Source organism: Bos grunniens, chromosome 8 (genome assembly GCF_055505025.1).
Source record: "Bos grunniens cultivar Pamir isolate PY7600 chromosome 8, Bosgru_T2T1.0, whole genome shotgun sequence".
NCBI lineage: Eukaryota > Metazoa > Chordata > Mammalia > Artiodactyla > Bovidae > Bos > Bos grunniens.
Genome location: NC_141172.1, coordinates 25217532 through 25231850, shown reverse-complemented (window position 1 = coordinate 25231850; position 14319 = coordinate 25217532). Strand labels below are relative to the sequence as shown.

The 14319-nt window shown below is 41.0% G+C and overlaps 1 protein-coding gene across 2 annotated transcripts in view; it reads left to right on the top strand.

Moving 5' to 3' along the window:
* Nucleotides 1-14319, top strand: part of SH3GL2 (SH3 domain containing GRB2 like 2, endophilin A1) — a 243989-nt gene that overhangs the window by 182567 nt on the left and 47103 nt on the right. For both annotated transcript variants that reach the window (XM_086414977.1, XM_086414976.1), the window contains one exon: nucleotides 1561-1629. In XM_086414977.1, the coding sequence (XP_086271103.1) occupies nucleotides 1621-1629 (9 nt within the window). In that variant the 5' untranslated portion in view covers nucleotides 1561-1620. The remainder of the gene's footprint in view (nucleotides 1-1560; nucleotides 1630-14319) is intronic.

The following is a 14319-nucleotide window of genomic DNA, read 5'->3' as shown; positions in this document are numbered from 1 at the left end:
TATGGGGTCACACAGAGTCGGACACGACTGAAGTGACTTAGCAGCAGCAGTTTTCTGAAAATGGTTAGATTCTTCTTAAGGTATTAAATAGTAGTTAAAGAAACTGATAGAAAAGACCAGGATTTTTAAGCAGACCAGGGAAGCCTAGCAGATGCAGTTTATTGGTGAGAGAAGGGAACTAGGATATATTGCATGTCTTATAGGTTCAGACAGGAGTTCTTATATTTTATACCATTTAATTTGCATAACAACACGGTGTGCCATGGCAGTCCATGCCATGATCTTTCATCACAGCATATTCCTTCTGTTACTGCTGCTGAGGTGAAATCTGGGCCAGAGTGGTGAAAGAATGTAGGCTCTTGATTTTCCCAAGAGTGATCTCTTCTAAAGCTCTTCCTGGTGGCAGAACACAGGAGTTAAAGAAGGGGAATGTAAGCACTATACCTCAGCCCCCAATAAGGGGATATCAGAGCTTCCAAGGCAAGAAAGTGAGCCATGTATCCCAGAGCCCTTTTAGAAGGAGGTAAACCAAGCTTACTTGGATGACCCAGTTGTTACTAAGGTTGCTGCAGGTCTGACCATGGTGGGGATATTCTGCAAAGACCCTCAACACAGTGGCTATTAAAGGAAATGAAAACTTATACTTTAATATGTGTATGTGGTAACTTTATGTAGCACAGTGACATCTTAGTAAAAAGCATCTAACTACCTTTACAGTTATTTTAAGAGGAATGACATTCTGGTGTCATTAGCATTTAATATTTCCTGTTTTTAATGAAAGTGAAATATTTTTCTTGTGATTCCTTTGTAATTTTTATTCGACTTAATTTGATCTTTATTTCAAAACAGAATAGAATATCTAATTTTTTAATGAGCGTGAATTCTACAGGTAGAAAATGTACATTTGCATATGTAAACTGATGAACATAGAATGTATGATAATGGGAATTGACTGGGTAGCAAAGAAATACCCTCAACATCTTTACACACAATTTATCTTATGTATATAAGGACATGGACAACTACAGGGAGATTTATAAGATAACTATTTAAGTCCCTTTATCTGAAGATCAGTTAGGCTGGTATTTTTCATACCAGTTTGATAGATGCTTGTGATTATCTGTTCAACAGCCCATTGAAAAATAGGTTGAAGATGCAGTAATTTTCTACCTAGGTAGCATTTTAGATCCATTATCAGAGGGAAATGATTATTGTATGATGCTATTGTCCCTTGGAATTTTCAAAAGGAAAATGTTAGTGCTTTGACAGTTGTATGATGATGTATATAATAGAAAGAGCACTAGAGTTGAAATCAGAAGACACAGCTTTGAATTCCTGCTTCAGTATCTACCAGGTGCGTGGATTTTGGTAAATTATCTGTATCCTCTGATACACAGTTGCCTCCTGTGAAAATGGAATGGCCTACCCATGTCAGAGAATAGTTGTGATGTTGTATTAGGTGATATTTGTCAAAGCACTTACAACTCGTGACACATATTTTTAAAAGAAAATTTATTTGTAATAATTCCTCTTTTTTTTTTTTTTGGTTATTTTCTACAGAAAGTGAGTGAGAAGGTTGGAGGAGCTGAAGGAACCAAGCTAGATGATGACTTCAAAGAGATGGAGAGGGTGAGTCTTCATCACTTAGATTCCCTTGACATAAAATCTCCCAGCATACTAAGAGGAGAAGCGAGAAAGGAAGGGGGAAGCTGTTCTCCACGGGCACCTGAGAATGCAAAAGTTACTCCTAAAAGTACTCTCTTTGTAATGTATATTGTAAAACAGAAGATGTAAATTGCCTTTTTTTTTCTTTTTTCACTATCCTGAGAACAAAGCCTCCATGAAGGTGAAATGTCATAATGGATTTTATCATCACTTTTCCAAATAGGGACAATATGGAGCTGGTGTTTGAATTGGACTGGGCTGGTACGAAAAGAAGAGAAGGTGGGGAATGATGTATCAGATGTTTTGGGGAGAGTTGCAGTCACTCTCTAGCCTTCGAGAACTTCCCTGAGGGGACTGTGCCAGCACGAGTCAGCGGGTGCAGTGAATGTAGTTGTGAGCCTGTCTGCTCTTGGCCTGAGTTCCACCTACACTGCTTGTTACACAAGTCTGGGTATTGCTCTGGGCCTCTGTATTCTCATAAATGTAAAAGGAGAATACACGTTCATTCTTCAGAGATTTATTAAGGATGAAAAATAATATAAATCATATAACATTCTTTCTTAAAAGAGCAGATTCTCAACAAGTGAGAGTGGAGGTGGTGAACAAAATACATGTTTTCATTTTTCTTGTGACAGATGCCATGTTTTCCCTTTTGCTTTTCTTTCATTTTGAGACGGTTCATTGAAAGAGATACATAGGCTTACGATGGAGAATGGATATTACATCATGCAATTAATTATTTTAGATGTTAAATTGTGAATGAGTAAAGGATCTGGGAATCCAAACCGTGTACTTGAACAGGGAGAATGTCAAAAGCCCGTGATACCCAGAAACCACATTTTTTACTTAGTCTATCTCAGTTCTAGTGGGCCACCTCAGTTTTGCTATTAATATTTTTGCTGTCTGCATGAAGGATCAAGCAGAAAATTCCTAGATGCTTTCTGCCCTGTCTTTTTCAGTTTTTGTTCTGAAGAGTTCACTGATGAACAAAGCAAATTTTTGTTTTGTACCTCCTTTGAGGCAGGCTTGTGGGATACATTAGTAAACAGGATAGATAAGGTTCCTGACTGAATTAAATTCATAATCTAGTGGGGAAAACACACTTTAGACAATTACTGTCCAGTGTGGCAAGGGTAATGAAACATGGCACTAGAGAAGCTTGGAATGGAGGAAACTCACCCACATAGGGTGGTCAGGGAAGACTTTCCTGATATTTAAGAATATAAAGAACAAGCAAGAGTAAGCAGAGCCCAATGTGTTTCTAGTAAAGGAAACAGCAAGAGAGGACCAGACGCATTGGAGTTCCTGAAGAAAAGATGAGTGGCCCAGAGACTGGAATCTTGTGAAATAGACTATTCAGTGTTTAGATAAAGCAGCCAAATAGCTGGTATTTCTGGCCAAGTTTTTGAGGTGGACCTCACTGATAGACAGAGATCTGATAGACAGAGCGCCTGATGAACTATGGACGGAGGTTCGTGACATTGTATAGGAGACAGGAATCAAGACCATCCCCGTGGAAAAGAAATGCAAAAAAGCAAAATGGCTGTCTGAGGAGGCCTTACAAATAGCTGTGAAAAGAAGAGAAGTGAAAAGCAAAGGAGAAAAGGAAAGATATAAGCATCTGAATGCAGAGTTCCAAAGAATAGCAAGGAGAGATAAGCCTTCCTCCGTGATCAATGCAAAGAAATAGAGGAAAACAACAGAATGAGAAAGACTAGAGATCTCTTCAAGAAAATTAGAGATACCAAGGGAACATTTCATGCAAAGATGGGCTCGATAAAGGACAGAAATGGTATGGACCTAACAGAAGCAGAAGGTATTAAGAAGAGGTGGCAAGAATACACAGAAAAACTATACAAAAAAGATCTTCACGACCCAGATAATCACGATGGTGTGATCACTCACCTAGAGCCAGACATCTTAGAATGTGAAGTCAAGTGGGCCTTAGGAAGCATTACTATGAACAAAGTTAGTGGAGGTGATGGAATTCCAGTTGAACTATTTCAAATCCTGAAAGATGATGCTGTGGAAGTGGTGCACTCAGTCTGCCAGCAAATTTGGAATACTCAGCAGTGGCCACAGACTGGAAAAGGTCAGTTTTCATTCCAATCCCAAAGAAAGGCAATCCCAAAGAATGCTCAAACTACCGCCCAGTTGCACTCATCTCACACGCTAGTAAAGTAATGCTCAAAATTCTCCAGACCAGGCTTCAGCAATATGTGAACCACAAACTTCCAGATGTTCAAGCTGGTTTTAGAAAGGGCAGAGGAACCAGAGACCAAATTGCCAGCATTTGCTGGATCATGGAAAAAGCAAGAGAGTTCCAGAAAAACATCTGTTTCTGCTTTATTGACTATGCCAAAGCCTTTGACTGTGTGGATCACAATCAACTGTGGAAAATTCTGAAAGAGATGGGAATACCAGACCACCTGACTTGCCTCTTGAGAAACTTGTATGCAGGTCAGGAAGCAACGATTAGAACTGGACATGGAACAACAGACTGGTTCCAAATAGGAAAAGGAGTATGTCAAGGCTGTATATTGTCACCCTGCTTATTTAACTTATATGCAGAGTACATCATGAGAAATGCTGGACTGGAGGAAGCACACGCTGGAATCAAGATTGCTGGGAGAAATATCAATAACCCCAGATATGCAGATGACACCACCCTTATGGCAGAAAGTGAAGAGGAACTCAAAAGCCTCTTGATGAAAGTGAAAGAGGAGAGTGAAAAAGTTGGCTTAAAGCTCAACATTCAGAAAACTAAGATCATGGCATCTGGTCCCATCACTTCATGGGAAATAGATGGGGAAACAGTAGAAACAGTGTCAGACTTTATTTTTGGGGGGCTCCAAAATCACTGCAGATGGTGACTGCAGCCATGAAATTAAAAGATGCTTACTCCTTGGAAGCAAAGTTGTGACCAACCTAGATAGCATATTGAAAAGCAGAGATACTATTTTGCCAACAAAGTTCCGTCTAGTCAAGGCTATAGTTTTTCCAGTGGTCATATATGGATGTAAGAGTTGGACTGTGAAGAAGGCTGAGTGCCAAATAATTGATGCTTTTGAGCTGTGGTGTTGGAGAAGACTCTTGAGAGTCCCTTGGACTGCAAGGAGATCCAACCAGTCCATCCTAAAGGAGATCAGTCCTGGGTGTTCATTAGAAGGACTGATGCTGAAGCTGAAACTCCAATACTTGGGCCACCTGATGCAAAGAGTTGACTCATTGGAAAAGACCCTGATGCTGGGAGGGATTAGGGGCAGGAGGAGAAGGGGATGACAGAGGATGAGATGGCTGGATGGCATCACCAACTCGAGGGACATGAGTTTGGGTGAACTCTGGGAGTTGTTGATGGACAGGAAGACCTGGTGTGCTGTGATTCATGTCCAACGCAGAGTTGGACATGACTGAGCGACTGAACTGAACTGAGCTCACTGATAGAATAAGGATCCTCACTGATAGGAGATTTAATATGAGAGTCCTGAGCCCTGACCTGAAGTCTGGGAAGCCAGCCTTTTACACTGAATGCCTGACAGCCACTTGCTTCCATTGGACTGAAGTCTGCATTGGTCTCTATTTCTCATCTCTGGATGGTTTGAAATACCACCTAACCTTCAGCCAAAGCTAGGCCACTGCTGTTCATAGTTTTTGAAACAGAATTCTACCCATCCTTCTTTTACAGCATCTGGTGCTCTAGAATCTGACACACCTGCTCAGAATAACTTGGCTTTGACTCCTCCTTCCCTGTTTGTATTGGAGTTCCATCCCCATCTTTATGAGCAGCCCCATGGGTCTGTTGATTTGCACCAATCTTGTCTACACCCAGTCTTCCTTCATCCCCCTTATCCTCTCCCTCCCCTCCTCCCCTACCCTGGAGAGAATATATAATATGCCACTCGGTCAGAGCCCTGTCATTAGTGACAGGTTAGGCTGGTATTATATTTAGGAATTTAGGACTAAGGAATCAGAATTGGAGTCCTGCTTTCAGCCTCTGCCAGGACATAGGCAATAAGCCCAGTAGCCCACTGCCAAAGCTGAGACTAACTTTCTGTTTCTTAAAAATGAGACTAAAAAGAAGAAATTTGGAGAATAGACTTTATAACTGAATGACTAATTAGGGCTTTGAATCCATACCAATCTTGCAAAGTAATAGGAATAAAAGAACATCTTATAAATATTCTGCTTCAGACAAAGACCCACAGATGTCCCTCTAAGTCTGAAAAAGGAAAGTTAGTCGCTCAGTTGTGACCAACTCTTTGCAACCCCATGGACTGTAACTCACCAGGCTCCTCTGTCCATGGAATTTTCCAGGCAAGGATATTGGAGTGGGTTGCCATTTGCTTCTCCAGGGGATCTTCCTAACCCAGGGATTGAACCCAGATCTCCTGCATAGCAGGCAGATTCTTTACTGTTTGAGCCACCAGATAACACCGATTTCTCCTATTTCCTAGAAAATAATGAGTTTCTGAAGTTTTTATTTCAAAATCTAAATATTTCTGTAATGAAGTTTTGTTGATTGAAGAACACACCTGTGGTTTTGTATTTGGACTTATACCTAGGTAAACTGAGAGATTTAGATTTCAGTGAGATGTGGAAATTATTTAATTCCACTTTATTCCACTTATCCTTTGTCTTATCTGTGGTTCTGTGCCGAGTTTTGCACTCTCCACTCATGTTAAAATTCACATTAAAGGTAGAGACTTATGTGGTAATCAGAAAACACCTGGTTTAAATTTAGACTCCCAAACTGTGCCTTCTGTTAATGTGTTTATTACTCACAGACAGATTTTTACTCAGTGTTCCCAAGCCTGCAGAAGAATCACCTCTCCATGGTTGGTTTTCTGATCATCAAGCATTTAGAATAGAGAACCTTTGTTCAGCTGTGTTCTCAGGGGTGCAATTAGACAACAAAATGAGATAGATTAGAGGTTTGCATCAAGCAAGACTACTGGAAAGAGAACTGGTATTCCTAGTTTCCCAGCAACCCCACTGCTGGGCATACACACAGAGGAAACCAGAATTGAAAGAGACATGTGTACCCCAATGTTCATCGCAGCACTGTTTACAATAGCCAGGACATGGAAGCAACCTAGATGTCCATCAGCAGACGAATGGATGAGAAAGCTGTGGTACATATACACAATGGAATATTACTCAGCCATTAAAAAGAATGCATTTGAATCAGTTCTAATGAGGTGGATAAAACTGGAGCCTATTATACAGAGTGAAGTAAGTTAGAAAAACACCGATACATATACTAACGTATATATATAGAATTTAGAAAGATGGTAACGATGACCCTATATGCAAGACACAAAAGACACACAGATGTATAGAACAGTCTTTTGGACTCTGTGGGAGAAGATAAGGGTAGGATGATTTGAGAGAATAGCATTGAAACATGTGTATTATCATATGTGAAACAGATCGCCAGTCCAGGTTTGATGCATGAGACAGGGTCTCAGGGCTGGTGCCCTGGGATGACCCTGAGGCATAGGATGGGGAGGGAGGTGGGAGGCGGGTTCAGGATGGAGAACACATGTACACTCATGGCAGATTCATGTCAATGTATGGCAAAAACCACTACAATATTATAATTAGCCTCCAATTAAAATAAATAAATACAATTTTTTTATAAAGCCACCCTGACCACTCTCCTGCTGAGATGCAGTAAAATTACCTGTATACCTCTTAGCCCGTGTAGCCTTCCCCTCGAGGAGCTGACTGGGTGGAATCCTTCCACTGTACTGTCTCTGCAGGAACCCTGCTATCACCATTTCTGTCCTCTTCGTAGTTGCCTCACGTGGAATTGTTTCTTTGTGAGTTTTCAATAGTATCTGCTGCTTACAAGCTTCCTCAAACATTGTGTGGATTCCTCAAAAATCCACTGTGTGGATTTTTTTCTTTGAAAAGCTTCAGATTTTTTGGCAAGAGTGTTGCAGGAAGGAGAATGCCTTCCAAGGCCCAAGAGTGGGCTCTTGTCTAACACTCAGAAATGAACTGTCTGAGGAGACACACAAGCTGACAAAGCAAGAGACTTTATTGGGAAGGGGCAGCTGGGCAGAGAGAAGTAGAGTTAGGGAACCCAGGAGAACTTCTCTGCCATATGGCTTGCAATCTCAGGTTTTATGGTGATGAGTTTAGCTTTCAGATTATCTTTTGCCAGTCATTCTGACTCAGGGTCCTTCCTGGCAGTTCATGCATTGCTCAGCCAAGATGGATGCCAGTGAGAAGGATTCTGGGAGGTGGTAGGACCACCTTTTGATCTTTCCCAAATTCTTCTGGTTGGTGGTGGCTTGTTAGATCTGTGTTCCTTACAGAGGACCTCCTGTCGTGTAAAATAATGCATGCAAATTGTTACTGTAGTGCCTGGCCAAGGTGAGTGGTTTCAGTCAATGTGCTTCCCCTAACAACAGGGAATACTGGAATTTAAGGGACCTCTGGTTTCCTCACAGATTTACATCAGTTGATGCAGTGATTCTGTGTGTGTGTGATTATGTTCATTAATTCACATGAAATATCTATAAATGCTTCCATGTGACAGGCATGCTGCTGGACACCAGGAATACAAAGATGATTAAGGTGCAGTTCCTGCCTTCAAGGAGCTTTCAGTTTTGATAGAAGAAATAGGCACAGAGCTGAGTGTCTTACAAGACATGATGCTTAGTGTTTTGGAAAGTATTTTCACGGAAGACCTAACTCAGACTGGGTAGATCCAGTGGAATGTTTCTAGAGGAGAGGGCACTTGAGCTCAATTCTGAAATTTTCTCTTGTTTCTGTGTACATGAGTTATGTAAAAGTCCAAACCAAGGAATACAGTGTCTCCTTTTTCAGCCTGAAAAGTATCATAGGAAATCCCTGCTGTTGAAACTAAGAGAATTAACTTAGGCAGGTTGATAAGGAGTCCAAGCCTAAGGTCCCTTTCAGAAGGAGGTGAACATTGTTTCTTTTTCACGTTATTTTGCTTTAGACACATAGGTCTCTTAGCCAGCAGTATCTCTTGCTCAAGGACATGCTTTCTTTGAGCTCAGAATGTATGTTATGGGAGAAGGTCTGGGTAGAACTTCCACAGCCTTGAGCTCTGGAATAACCTGTTCCTTCTGGCTAATCTTGTGCCGATGTCATCCCAGGATGTATGTTATGGGAAAGGGTATGGGCAAAATTTTCACAGCCTTGAGGTATTTTTTCTGTTCTTAGCAACTAGCAGAAAAGTATATAATGTTCTGCTTAAACTAGCAAGGCAGGTACTCTCCTACCCGCTTCTGATGTCTATGTCAGAAGCTTTTTCTATCACTTTCACTTTAAATAAAAATCTACACAAAGCTCTGAGTAACTGAGACTGTCTTTGGTCCTGGAGTTAAATCTGCCTTGGAGACCACGAATCTGGCAGCACCATTCACCATAAGCCATCATCTTTGGGGCTCATCCAGGATCCTAGGACAAGGTATAGCTATCACTGTCATCTTGGGGGCTCATTCGGGATCCCAAGACAAAGTATGTCTATCATCTTGGGGCTAAGCTAAAACTATCATCTTGGGGGCTCATCTGAGATCCCAAGACAAGGTATCAGGATATCTTATCACTATCATCTTGGGGGCTTGTCTGGGATCCAAAGACAAAGTGTAGCTACCATCTTGGGGGCTAAGATAAAGCTATCAAAACCAGGAGTCCTCAAGTTGAAAGCATTGCTATAGACCATTTTAATGACAATGGAATTTATCTGAAGGGGCAGCCTCAAGTTTTTTTTTAACTTTTTATTTTATATTGGAGTGCATGCTCAGTCACTTTAGTCATGTCTGATTCTGTGCAGCCCTATGGACTATAGCCTGCCAGCTCCTCTGTCCATGGGATTCTCCAAAGCAAGAATACTGGAGTGGGTTGCTATGCCCTCCTCCAGGGGATCTTCCCGACCAAGGGATTGAACCCATGGCATCTTCTGCATCTCAGGAGAGTCTTTACTGCTGAGCCACTGGTGAAGCCCTTATATTGGAGTATAGCCAATTAACAATATTGTGATAGTTTTAGGTCAGTTGCACCCCACTCCAGTACTCTTGCCTGGAGAATCCCATGGACAGAGGAGCCTGGTAGGCTGCAGTCCATGGGGTCGCTGAGGGTCGGACACGACTGAGCGACTTCACTTTCACTTAGGTCAACAGCAAAGAGATTCACTCAGCCATACATATAAGGGTAGCCTCAAGTTTGAAGACAAGCAGATTTGGGAAAGAATGGAGCAATTGTCATTCCTTATAAGAGTGAGAGAGTGTATTGTTTGCAGAGCATGCTGTGGAGATGCTCTATAGGAGAAGGTCCATGGCCATTATCTCCATATATAATTAGTTATTGGGTAGAGGGGGCTAGATCCTTCTATTAAACCCCACGTTATAGACTAGCATTGATGAGTAGAAGCTATAGGAAAACAGATTCAGGCTTAACAGAAGAAAGAACTTACTGCTGTCAGAACTTTTTAAATAAAAAAGAGCCTTGGGAATTACTGAATTCTTCATCACTGCCCATGTTTAAACAGAGGCTAAACCCACAGTTCCTGTATTCCGTATGAAGCACACTAGTTGCCATCTCCTTTGAGTGGTGTGGCAAGTAATTTGTTACTAATAGTGTCATTTGGGGCTCCTTGGTGGCTCAGTTGTTAAAGGATCTGCCTGCAATACAGGAGACTGCCTGCAATGCAGGAGATGCAGGTTTGATCCCTGGGTCGGGAAGATCCTCTGGAGAAGGAAATGGTAACCCACACCAGTATTCTTGCCTGGGAAATCCCATGGACAGAGGAGTTTGGTGGGCTACAGTCCATGGGGTACAAGAGTTAGTCATGACTTAGTGACTAAACCACCACCAATAGTGTCATTTTAAATAATGTCCTTCTTACTTGGATTCCAGTGATAGATCTCAAGGGAAAGGAGTAGAGTCCCAGCAAGCATGCTCAGGGTTTTACACATCCCTGAGCATACCTGATGCTGGGAGGGATTGGGGGCAGGAGGAGAAGGGGACGACAGAGGATGAGATGGCTGGATGGTATCACTGACTCGATGGACCTGAGTCTGAGTGAACTCCGGGAGTTGGTGATGGACAGGGAGGCCTGGCGTGCTGCGATTCATGGGGTCGTGAAGAGTTGGACACGACTGAGTGACTGAACTGAACTGAGCGTACCTGTCATATATGTGAATGTCTTCATGGTGGTGTTAAAGGAGAAGGTGTGGATTACTGTACTGAGACACTCATTCCCTGGTATAGAATTATAGGATGGATGGGACCCCCAAACACGATGAGCTTTAAAGATATTTTTCTGCATATCCTGAAACTTAGCTTCTTCTCAATTAAGTGTTTTTCATATATCCCCAAGCCAATATTCATTAAAGGTAAATGCCTAAGAAGGTTAGCAAGAAAAAAAAAAAAAATACATTGAGGCAATCCTGGCCTAATGTGTTGTTTATTTATTTATTTATTTATTTTTGGTCAGCACGCAGTTTATTAATCAGGCTTTCCGAATACATAAGGTAACTGCTGTAAAGCACAGCAGTCTGGAGAAGGTACACTAATTCTTCCAAGTCAGGAGGGAACTATTAAGACACCCCCTTAATGGACCAGTCTGCATCTCACTGCCAGACAAACTTTCCCGGGATGCTGTTTTCATCAGGTTTCTGTGGCTTGTTTAGTTATGTGTTCTCCTTCAGGTCCTTAGTACTTTAAGTGGGTGTGTGTACATTCTTAATAGGTACATTTTCTTAACTTCAGTGACAGAAAAATTAAGAATTTGAAATACTTTCATGTTTCATATAATATTTTAACATTTCTTTTGTGTAAACACTGTAACTTACCCCATGTCCAAGTGGATGCCTGATTCATCTGTATATCACTACACCCACAATTCATCTATTGCTCACTAGACCCACAAACTGTGTTCCATTTTAAGGTGTCCATTTTTTTTTCCCTTAAATTCTGCTACTGTGTCCCCTGTGACATCATCTGGTATAATGCTGTATAATCTGGTATAATGTTGTCTGATGGTATGAAGTCATATCTTTCAGTCCTTTTGTTAGTCCACAAAAAAATGCTGCATTTTTCACTTATGCAGCCATTTGTGTTCAGGAAATGCTGACTGTTCCTTTTCCAATGGGGGCAGGTCATGTTCAGGTGCCTCAGAACAAAGGCCCCATTCTAGTCAATCTGGCGCTTTTCAGTTCTCTTGTATCTTGTCTCTGAAGACTGAGGCAGCTGGTGGAATGATGGGCATCCATAGATTCAGCATGGCATGCCTTTGTGAAAGTACAATAGAACCTCAGCACAGGAGCAGCAAACATTTTCTGTACATACATTGGGCTTTGAGCCAGAGGGCGTTTGTGGTCTCTTGTGGCTCCTCACCTCTGCTGCTGAAGAGGAAAAGCAACCACTGATGGTGCTTAAATGAAAGAGCATGGCTGCATTCCAATAAAATTTACTCAAGGACACTCAAATTTGAATTTCACATAGTTATTATATGCAGCAAAATAGTCTTCTTTTGAATTGTTCCAACCATTAAAAAAAAAATTGACAGATAACAGCCCAGATTTGGCCTGCTGGCCATAGTTTTCCAACCCTTGTTGCAGCATGAAGAAGGAAAATGTGATAGTGAGTAAGAGGGTTGAGGGAGTTCTTTCTCTCCCTACCCACAATTGTAAATTACAAGGCTGGATAGTGGAGGAGGAGGAACCTCCTAATGTATTGAGAGTTGCTAAAATCTTCGTATTGAAAAGACTGAAGTAAAAAGATCAGAGGAATATGTGCCTATGCTTTCACTTTCAGGAAAACAGTTGGCCAATTCAGTCCTTCTGGCACTCTCCCTTAGAAACCTTAACCTTTGGAACTCTTTTCATTCCCATCATAACCACACAGATCATTTGAATACATTTGCCATCAGATGCCTTAAGCTCTGCCATAGAGCCAGCAGAAAACATGTGTTTTCATCCTGTCACACAGGTAGCCTAGACTTTCAGCCTGTTTTTTGTTTTTTGTTTTTCCTGCCCTCACCCTTTGACTTCATTTTCATGACATCGAGTGCATAGTGGTTGGTTGGTAATACTTCCAAGACCTCTGTGTACAGCCACACAAGTCTTGCACTGTACAATTCCAGAGGACTTACTGCAGAATAAAATACTACTTAGCCACATACTCAAATCTAAGATGTGTTAAAAACTCAAGTTAGCCAAAAGGATGTGGTACATATATACACATGGACAGGCATCTCTAAAATAGGAGTTTTTTATGGTAATTTGAGGCCATGATGACAGCATAAGAAAAAATTGTTTTCCTCTATTAATCACAGTAGTTACAAACTCTTTAAAACTCAGTAATCTGACTACCACTGAAGTGGAAATGATTGAATATTGAAAAACAAAGCTGAAAAATAAAATCTTCTGGTTATGGTTTGGTTTCTGATTATAAAAGAGAAGGAGGCTTTACCCTACCCATGAAAGGTTGACATAATAGATATAGTAAGTTATGGAAAAATTTTGATTTGAGGACAGAGCCCTTCAACACAAAACAATGAAGTTCTCGTGAACTTAATTGATACCTGGTATTCTACCATCAAAAAATCAATTCCTTTCATTCATACTTAATGTATTCTATGTGCTTACCTTGGATAGGAGGATGCACTCATTTTCAGTAGTCATTTACCCTGTAGACTGAACCATGCGAGTTGATAAGAAGAGAATTTCATGGAGGAGTGTAGAGAGGGCCTCCCTGCACCGGCTCTCCATGTGGGGAAAAGGATGCAACAGAGAGAGGGCATGGTGACCTGCTGAGTACAAATACCGACCGTTCAGAATTTCCCAAGGATGGACTGTAGGACCAAGATTTTTATTTACAATTAAGAGTTTAAGAACTTGCAATGTTCTTGGAAGTTAAATTAAAACTTTCCTTCTCTTACTTGAACAAAAAGTCTATGTTTCATTTTTCTTTCTTAGAGCAGTGAAACCTACCACCATGCCTGGCCCTCTGTTGACATCCAGTGAATGCCTCTGGGAAAAAGTAGGATTCATAATTCAACCTTTTTTTTTTTTCATTTTTTATTTTTAAAATTAATTTAATTAGAGGCTAATTACAATATTGTGGTGGTTTTTGTTATACATTGACATGAATCAGCCATGTGTCCCTCTGTCCCGAAAATCCTTCCCACTTCCCTCCCCATCCAGTCCCTCTGGATTTTCCCAGTGCACTGGCTTTGAGTGCTGTGTTTTGTGCCTTGAATTTGGACTGGTCATCTATTTCACATATGGTAATATGCATGCAATGGTATTCTTTCAAATCATCCCACCCTTGCCTTCTCCCACAGAATCCAAAAGTCTGTTCTTTATATCTGTGTTTCTTTTGCTGTCTTGCATATAGGGTCATCATTACCATCTTTCTAAATTCCATATATATGAGTTAATACACTGTATTGGTGTTTTTCTTTCTGACTTACTTCACTCTGTATAGTAGGCTCCAGTTTTATCCACCTCATTAGAACTGACTAAAATGTATTCTTTTCAATAGCTGAGTAATGTTCCATTGAGTATATGTACCACAGCTTTCTTATCCATTCGTCTGCTGATGCACATCTAGGTTGCTTCTATGTCCTAGCTATTGTAAACAGTGCTGTGATGAACACTGGAGTACATG